The 10,327-nt window shown below is 35.5% G+C and overlaps 1 protein-coding gene across 1 annotated transcript; it reads right to left on the bottom strand.

Annotated features, from left to right (window-relative positions):
* Window positions 1-1,830: 1,830 nt before the first annotated feature.
* LOC133987676 (cadherin-2-like) lies at window positions 1,831-8,656 on the bottom strand. The gene is made up of 12 exons (XM_062427119.1): window positions 8,540-8,656; window positions 8,291-8,437; window positions 8,022-8,166; window positions 7,736-7,911; window positions 6,673-6,804; window positions 6,375-6,557; window positions 5,516-5,847; window positions 5,270-5,412; window positions 4,947-5,171; window positions 4,612-4,839; window positions 4,294-4,418; window positions 1,831-2,073 (listed from the first exon to the last, which is right to left on the bottom strand). Exons 1-12 carry the CDS (start codon window positions 8,654-8,656, stop codon window positions 1,831-1,833), a joined length of 2,196 nt encoding a protein of 731 aa, XP_062283103.1.
* Window positions 8,657-10,327: the final 1,671 nt, after the last annotated feature.

Raw genomic sequence — 10,327 nt, 5'->3', positions numbered from 1 at the left:
TTTTCATTCTATACTGCTGCAAATGTAGTGCTGAGTAAATTACAATGGTTTGAGCCAAATGGCTTTAAAATGTGATTGATTTTTATACTCAGTTTAGTTACCCATCATATTTACTGTATGTTGAGGCCCATATTAGCAGAGACACAGCCAAACATTTTAGTTATTACACAATACACAAGGAATTCATACTCCAGAAAGAAGTCTAAAAAATAATTTCTGTGACCTCAGACAGTTGACTCTGACCATTATTTTCCTGAAGTTAGAGATGTCACAATATTTATCACCCCCAAATTATTCGTAGCATTGCTTTTGGCCATGAGCCAGAAATTGAACTCTGTTTAGGTTCAATAAATCACACAAAAATAATATGGATGAGCAAAGTCAGCAATACCAAACAGTTCATAAATTGAGGGTTCCTCTCATGTAAAAAGTAAATATACATCGACCATATCAGATATTAAGAATATGTGGTTTATAGTGCATGGAAAAGCTTGTTTATAGTGCATAGTACATAGTGCATAGTGCATGGCTCATAATGGCAATGTCATTTCAATGCAATACATGGTGTCGTTATTTCAACAACCACAAGGAGTCAGCAATTCATATGAAATACATTTATCAAATAGATTAAAATGTTGAACTTTGTATTGAGAAATGCCCAGTGTTAGCACTCAATGGCATGAGATATATTATGTCATATATATATATATATATATATATATATATATATATTTCATGTGGACAGTATATGGCTATATGTATGTGAATTTTTAGTTCAAGAGAAAATTGTATGTTATGAAAATGTACTTCTTATCAGTGACATAATTGCATCTAAATATATATGTATGTTTATATGCTATCTAAACATTTGAAATGAGACATGAACTTTTTACCTGTTTCTTTTTTCTTTTTCTTTTTTTAATTGAAACTTCAACAACAAACACAACAGTCCTGACAAACCGGTAATGGTAGGCTGGAATTTACATGGAACTATGACGCATCAGTCATCAGAATACTTCCTTGGAAGTGGTTTATTTTCATCGTGACACACCTACATAGAGTATGTCTGACATTCATGTAGAGATTGTAGTGCAGCTTTAAGAAAAGCGATTTAGTTTCTATTTGACTCTCTAGCAACTTGCTATGTAGTAAATAAGAATCTTGGCAACCATATTGTATCCATAGCAAAAGTTAAATCAATTATAATCCTAATCTTGAAAAAAATTCTTAAAATACCCCAAATAAAAATGAAACACTGATTTCCCTGTCATAGATAAATTATTCCCGTCCCAGCAGCATACCAAAAAAAAGTGTGTGTGTGTGTGTGTGTGTGTTTTTAACGGAAACCATGTTATACTTCCCAGCCTTAAAGCATAATTTTGTGAACCCTAAACATTACTTGTATGAAAATTAGGAGAAGAAGTCCTGCTGTGTACATTAACATACAAAAAATAATTTACAGAAATGAATGTAACACTAAACAATCCCAATGTTAATGTAACAGTTTACTGTCTTGCTATGAAATTGCTCTGAACTGTAAAAACCCACACATCATTTATAAGTATGATAAAGTGCTAATTCCCATATTTTCACAGACCTAGTCATTCATTTTTTATCCCTTACATCATTGACAGATACAGATTATGAGGAAGCTGAATTAATTGCAAAAAGTAGCATAACTAGAGATTATACTAAAAGCACCTCACACAGCACTCATGTTACCTATATAATTCAGGCATGTAAACATATAATTACACATAATTTATAAATGTGATTGAATGTTTGCTCTTCATTTTTGTTTTGAATTTCCACCGAGATCAGACTCGTTATCTAATGTTTTTTCATTACATAGAAGTTCTTTTCACTGTAGGCAGTGGTGTCATTAGCCATGCAGATTGTGGCCAGAGTAGTAAACTTGGCATCCAGGTCCAGGTCCAAGTCTGGGTCAAAGGGAATATCAGGGATGGAAATATCATCAAGCTCAAAATTGGTCTCTGTGTCTCCTTCCTCAGCATACACATGAGGGGCATAATCACCCAACTCTACTCCTGGTGTCTGGAGAGTGTACAACATCTAGTACACAGATGACAAAATTAGAAAAGGATAGAATATAATAGCATTAGAATACAGAACGATAAAAGATTGGTAGAATTAGTAGAATTGATCGAACTCTTTTTATAATTATTATTTTTTAATTAATGAATTTATTACCTTATTTAGGAATTTGAGCAGAAGTTCAAGTTGGATAACATCACTTCTTTGATACTCAGAATTGTTACTCTGTCCCATCCAGGTCTGCAAAGTCAGAATAGATAATTGGAGAAATTCAGTTGTTGTAAATAATTACCAAAAACAAAGATTTTGGTAAAGTTTTACTCCATATGGATATTTGAGGGGTAAAAAATCACATGAAAAGGACTTATAGTTTAGAGCACAGTACCCTGCCAGTAGAGTTTCCATGCTGTCTCATGGTCGTGGTTGATGATGCACCCATTGACTGCAAAATTAAGGATTTCAGTGATGAATAAATACATTCAACATCTTTTGAAATATGATAGAAATTAATGAACAGCAAAATGCAATGGCTCCATAAAATTATTGACATCTGCCACTTTAAAATTGATTGACTATTATTCAGATTCAATAATGATAGTTTATGATCTTTTCAGTACCCTATACATGTTGCTGCTGCGAGTAAACTTTTGTTCTGTTGTTAGGCTATTACTCCGGAATAGGGAGGCTTTTGAACGGGCTTGTGATGCTCCATTTGCTGAGTCAGCCATCCACTGGGGGGAAAAAGCATGTTGAGACATTACAACTCCTCACTTTCGAAATTATTGTAATTACCCTCAATTTACAACATACAGTATGATAAGGATAATGTTAAAGGATGAGGCTGGCAATATTCTATATTTTCTAGTTGAGAACAAATCTTATGAAAAACCAAAATCAAATTTACCATCCTTCCCTCCTTCATCCCAGAGTTCATCTGGTCAATCTGAAAACATAAATAAAAACAAATGTTTAAAAATGTTTCATAAATATATAGTTTTATTTTTTTTAAAAGCTAAATACTTTTCTCAAACAGCTTGGCTTTTTATTTTTTTTAGCAAATGTTAGTCAAACCAGAGGAAACTGCGTAATTGTTGGGGATTGTTTCCAGCTGTGAATTTGGTGTGATAGGAAGTATATGGGATTGACTCAAAATAACCTCTATTGGCTGTGTTCATGGTAATAAAGGAACATATCACCTTACAACGATGTGGCTTACTGCTTTTGGACAACGATGGAGGCCAGTGGCACAGAGAAATAAGCAATATCAAGTTAATAAGTTAATAATAAACTTCACTTTAAATCCCACTATTTATCATTTATAAGGAGTACATGAACATTAAATTAACAAACTCTAACATAGTTATGATGGCATCAACAATAACAACTTTTCACTTAATTAAAACTTAGCACTAATACCTGTGCCAAGTGACTTATAAACAAACAAGAAAAATAGTTTTCCCATATGTCTGTTATGAAAAGTAGCGTCACTGATTCTGAGACAGTTTGTGGCAAAGACAGACTTTATATTAATTCAGCTGTTACTAAATTGTTATTCATTATCTATTTATTTATCAGCATCCAGATAAGGATACCCACAGGATGAATACATTAATAAACAAATCCATTATCTGTTTATAAATGATAAGTGGGGTTAGGGTTTACATGTAATGAGTGTAATAATAATAATTTACTTACCCATTGCAAATTTTTCCCTTGCTCTTGCTCTATCAGGAAGTTAGCGCTGTGATTCATTGTCCCAGATTCTGTCTTATTGATTGACTGCAAAAAAGTAATCTCAAGTCAAGTCATGACCACACATCAGTGACTGAAAAAAATGAATTAGTGTTCATTATTTCATGATAAATAGCAGATTAGGAAAATGTGTATGAAAAAGGTGTTATTAAGTTAATCAAAAGTATTTGTTATATTTACAGTATATCAGTAAACAGTATACATACCGACTTTGTTGATACTTGGTGTATTTTTGTGGTATGTTTCCCCCCGACATTATTGTATTCTTCATTTAGCTTATAAACCACCTGTTGAAAATGTTAAAACTGTTGTTTTTTTTTGTTTAAAAGTCACAGTTATATTTCCATTATGTTGCTGTGTAAACCAATTCCTCTGCAAAATGAGCATCTCTTAACAATGAGAAAAAGAGAAATGCTTTTTAAAAAACCCATTCATATTATCCTTTAGTAGTACACAAGCACATATTATTTTGTAACAAGTATTTACTTTGCAGTCAGTTCCAGGCAACTCAGTATTACATGTCATCAGATGTTGTTCTGTACAGTCATCTGGCATGGGGAAGGTTTCTTTTTCTTCCGTACATGACACCAGAAAAGCCAAAAGTAGAATACCTGGGATACAAACAGTAAACATACAACTCAAATCAGTAATTTCCTAAATGAATTTTACCTGAGGAAGAGCATGTGAATTTAATACCAAACTCTATATTATGTTATTTATATGTACTATGTGTACTGTACTTTCAAATTCAAAAATAAGGTATGCTTAAACACTATAATCCCTGGGAATGGGAATCCCTCCTACCTGCAAACATTAGCATGCTGACAGAAATTATTCCAAGTGCTCCTCCTCCTACTATGGAGCCAGTAACTTTGCGGAACCTACAGTTTGGCCTTGTTGTGTCTAAGCAGTTGCACACAGTCACAGACAGGTTGTGGACAGCAGTTTTACCCTGACGGTCAGACACTTTCAGGAACAACTCATAGTGTCCTGAATGAACAGTGTTTTCTTTCACCAAGTTGACCGAATAACCTACACATACAAAATGTCAATTAACATTTGTTGTGACATACTGTACAAAGTAGAAGTAGACTTGTGAGTTAGATAATCATGGCTATGCTTCAACCCCAAATGCTCACCTAGATCAGGGTCAACTTTCCACAAGCCCTCAACGTCTCCAATTAGTTTGAATTGGAAAGGTCCACCATAGGGATCGCCATCCAGGTCAATGGCTGTGATTTTGGCCAGAGACGGTCCGCTAGATTGGCACATGTCAATTGTGCTTACATTTAGGGATGGAACATTATCATTCTCATCGCCAATGAAGATGCTGAGCGTTGCGGTGCCTGTCATTTGAGGTTTACCTGGTGACAAAAAAAATATGTGTTGTACTTTTTCAGTAATGTGATGAAGCAAATGTGATTCATAACATACAACATATAAATAATCATCCATGTCATACCATTGTCAACAGCGTATACTGTGACTTTATAGATATTGTCTTTCACAAAGGCCGACTCCCGGTCTAAGATCTTTGAAGTGGTTATTTTTCCAGTCACAGGATCCACTGTAACCCAGTCAGCTGGATCCTCTCCTTTCATGTATCTGAGACACACATATGACATTTTCAGTTTGTTTGTTGACATGCTAATTTAGAATGTTGTTTTCTTTTAAGGGTGGAAATGTAGCTTATATGTTCATGACTTACACACAAGTGTTTGCACTTTTGACATCAGGGTCCCTAGCTGTGAATGTCTCCATATACTGTCCCACAGCAACATTCTCTACCAGCGTAACTTGTTTGTTACGTTTGTTAAAGACTGGAGCCTCATTGACATCTTCTACAGTCACAGTCATGTGGTAGATGGATAGACTTCGTGTTTCCCCCGTCCCAGACGAACCACCAGTACTGGCACTAAATGTGACTACTTTCCAAAGACTAGTGGTGCTGCGACTCACCACTTCACATGAGTAATAAGGGATGTCATTCTCTACAACGACTGTTACATTCTTCTGAGGACTGTCTTCATAGTTCAAAGGCTGTAAAAGAAGTAAATATTGAATGTTTTTTTTTTTAAGTCAAATGTTGAAATTAATTCCATAATGCATGTGCCACAGAGTTTTTTAAGAGTACAGAGTAACAGTAGATTGTGGTAGGCTGTAAGTTCTGCAATGTCGAGCTAAAATCTATAATACAATCTATAAATCTATAATAGTATGAATTACAGCTTGCAAGAATATTCCTTTAAGTCTCACCTCCACTTTAGGATGTGTTAGCACTGCTAGTAAACATCTTGTCATAGCCAAAAAAAGGTTTGTTTTGCACTTAAATGAAATCATGGATATTTTATGGAGTTCGCTATTTTAATGAGAATAATGTCTGAGGGAAAAACCAGAGGCTGAAATGGATGCATGTAGGATGTAGATTCAGATATATTTAATACTGCATTATATTTAAGTCTATAAACTCTGTTGGAAAGTGTGTATTATATCTACTTGAAGGTAACAAATTACACTAATGTTCTGGGTTTGTGATGTTCTCATGCATTTAAGAAAACAAAACATACCCTTTCCACATACAGTAGTCCCTCATTTGTCTCAGGATGAGTAGTGATTCTGAAGTTTTCGATTGTGTCTCCCTGGATTTGGTATTTTGCTCTCCAGGCTGCTGTGCCTTTGGTGTCTTTGTCTGTAACTTGGAAACGTGAAACAAGAACATTTTCTTGTCCTTCTTTAACTTTTCCGGGACCCTGGGATATAAAATGAATGAAACCTTTATTATGACAAGAGACAGGTCTATCTATTTAGGCTAACAGCTGTAGTTACATGCCTTACTCGTGGTAATTGAAAGAAGTAATTGCTCACAGTTTGTCCTGTAATCACAGGAAGGTGGTTATTTCCATCTTCTACATTGATTATGACCGTGCAGGAGCTGGAAAGATTTTCCGGTTGTCCATGATCTTTGGCCTCCACTATAATGGTGTATTTCTCTGTTTTCTGACAATTTTAAAAAGGTGCAGATCAAACACATTTGTTTTAGACAAGTTATTTTAAATTTAAAGGCAAAATGAGTAGGAAATGTCAGTTGTGGTTTGTAAACACAACATTCAAAGTTGGTCCCTCCTCCCTGGCTCAATGCACACTGCATGCTGTTATTGGCTGGGGAATACATACCCACTTCCCAAAGGCTGATGCCAAGAAATATGCTGAATAGGGGGCAGAGAAAATACGGGCAGAGGACAGGTACAGACACCACCACACATTTTAGTGAAATAATGATTGAGAGGGATTATTTTTGTATGAGTCAATATGTTTTTTTAAGGAAAATCCTACCCATTCTGCCTATAAGGAGATGCAAAGATGAACAGATTATAGGGCTGCACAATTAATCGAATTTTAATCGCGATCTTGATTTTGGCTTCCCACAATCCAATTAATGTGATCGAGCGATATTGAAAATGTGTCCTCTGTCCATAGAGTGCTCCACATCAAAGCATTTTTTCCACCGTGGTCACTCTCTAGTGCGTGCTCTTGCTCGCTCGCTCCACATTGCAGGAGATCAGGGAGCCGCTCATAGACGTAATATATGCTCATAGACATATATATGGAGCCGCTATCAATATGTGGGAGACTCCCGGAACTTCCGGGAGAGTTGGGATGTCTGAAATAAATTATTATAAAAATTATTATTACCAATTTATTTTGATGTAAAGATTTGCACATTAAGGAGCATAAGGAGTAATATGGATGTGAAAGCAATATATATATTTTTTGTCATTAAAATCAATGAATTATCGTGATATTAATCGAGATCTCAATGTTGATCAAAATAATCGTGATTAACATTTTGGTCATAATCGTGCAGCCCTAACAGATCATGTTTTTTTTCAATTTAAGAATCATGCCATCAAGCAATGACTCTTCTCACCTCATGGTCCAGACATCCTTTAAATGAAATGGTTCCAGTTTGAGAACCATGTATCTGCTTGAGGTAGAACTCCAGGTCTTGTGGTTCAGGAGTGACTGAGACTATTTTTAGATCAAACATTTTATTGTCCTCTGTCCAGTCGTCATCTTTTGCCTGAAGCGTAATCAATTCAGTGCCTGTCAGCATAAGAGAAAGTTTTTATTTTAATTTTATTTTTGACTTTGTTTTAATTAGTGAAAATGTCCACTTCATAATAATAGCTGTAAAGAATACATCAGAGAATTACCTTGTAACGTGTACTCTTTGATGGTGATCTCATACATTTCCATTTCAAACTTTGGAGGGTTGTCATTTGAATCTATAATCTCTATCTCGATGCCCAGCCGTGTGTCCACCACAGTTTTGTGTTTATCAATTGCCTGAAATGACAGCTGTGATGCAAAAGCAAAAAAGTGAAATAATTTAACCCCTTCAACATTCTCCACCGCCCAATCTCTTTCTCTCTCTCACATACAGGATTTGGTTGCAGTGCCGTTTCAGTGAATTCCTTCTAACCTTAAGAGTTTGGTATTTCTCATAGTCCACAGGGCCGTGGACAGTAATCTCTCCTGTTTCTGGGTCGATGCTTAATATTCCTTTGGGGTCCTCATCAACACCACTACCACTTATCTCCAAAACGGAGAGCTCATTCTCAATCTTTATCTGTAGTGAGTCAAAACACATTTTTTGTTATAATCTTCCTGCATCTTGTCATAATTATGTGCTATTAATAACTATTCAGTGTGATTCTTAGTAGATACTTACTTTGCCCAGATAATATGGGTAAGGTTTTGTATTGCCTTCATCAATAGTAAAGGAATCTATGATCCAGTTTCTTTTTTGTCGCTGCAAAATTTCTAAAGCAGAACTGTGGACTCCCATACACTGCAAAAGAAAAAAACATTACAATGTGTACATTATTTTTATTACTATTTTTAACTTTTTTGTATTTTTTGTATTTTTAATAAACACTTGAGTTTTTATTTCATTGCACAACAACTCAAACAGAGCACCTCTGTATAAAGGGATAAGATATAACCTGTTGACTGCTGCAACGGTTGTTGTTATGAATGAGCAAAAATGATAACAGGGAAATAGCCTGATGAAGACTTTGTTGGTCAAAATGTTGCGTTAATCAAATATTTGGAGCTTGCAAATTTCACTTTGTGGACAGACCTCGCTCTTTCTTTTGTTTAGAATGATTGATAAATAATTGAATTTGTAAGTTCTAAATTGTTGTATTTTGTAGCAGTTCTGACTGTTTACAATCAGTAAAAAGAGCTCCCATTTGTGTATTAATCTTTCAGTTTGATATTAAAATAGACTTTGCTGATTAAAATAATAAACCTGTATGTCCTCATTAATGTAATAAAATAATCCATTGGATGGGAACATAGTTTCTTAACAATCAGTCATGATGGAGTTTAAGGCAGAACTATGTGTGAGTAAATGTAATCCTTCTGTCCAGAAAGCCTGCCACCAAAGATAGAGTAAAATCTTACCAGCATCACGAAAAAATGGAAGTTTATTGTCTCCATGCTTTATCCAGATGATGAGTTGTTATGGATATGAATACCTAAATCCACAGAGTATTCCTTAAAGTAATCTAGATGAAAGTCCAACCCACCCACAAATGTGCCACACCCGTGAACGGGAGGGCGGATGTCAAAATAATGATCATCATCCTCCTCCTTCCTATCTGAAACTGAGAAATTTTACAGCAGCCGGATCTGCACAAACGTGTGTGTGTGTGTGTGTGTGTTTCACAATGTGCAGACTGGTGTAAAAGAAAGAAAGAAAGAAAGCCACAGACAAAAAAGAAAAGACACAGACAGGGCTGCAGACTGCAACCAAGGTGAGAATTTAGGGAGTGATTAGTCAATTTCGCAAGTCACGACATCTCCACTCGTCCGCACATTGTTGTAATTTCCTTTGAAATGATTGAGACATGCTTTGACACTGCTATCAAATATGGACAAGTTTTTGACTGGGCTCCCACGTAAACGTAAAGCCAGACCTCTCAAGTCTCACGCATTGACCCTGAGACACACAAACACACACACATTTCAAGCAGTCAGCACCCGCCTGTGAACCTCCCTGGTTTTCTTTATTCTTTTTCCATACAATATACAGCATTAACAGATCATCGATAGCTGTCTGTCTGTTTTCATCTGCCGACACAGCTGGAGTGTGCAGCACATGCTTGAAAGCTGTTTACTGGATGTTATAGTTCATAAGTGTGGATGCTCACATTGTTATGTTTATTGTTATATTTATAATTATTGTTCTTATTGTGGACGGCCTTTTACATACCTATAATCATATCCAGATCCAGCCTCTCCCTGCACTTTACTGGTGAATAGGATACGCTGGTGTATAAGATGCACCCCACTTTTCAATGAAAAAAATTGTGTTAAAGGTGCGTCTTATACACTGGTTTTTACGGTATTTAAAAAAAGGAAGATTTTATTTTATTCATTTCATAATGAACACCGTAGGTCTCCATCAACTTCAGGCAAGCTATTCCAAAGCCTCAATGTACCGTAGGTATAG

This window comes from Scomber scombrus, chromosome 10, assembly GCF_963691925.1.
Source record: "Scomber scombrus chromosome 10, fScoSco1.1, whole genome shotgun sequence".
Classification (NCBI taxonomy): Eukaryota; Metazoa; Chordata; class Actinopteri; order Scombriformes; family Scombridae; genus Scomber; species Scomber scombrus.
Note: the sequence above shows the minus strand (reverse complement) of the source record. Positions and strands in the feature narration are given on the sequence as shown.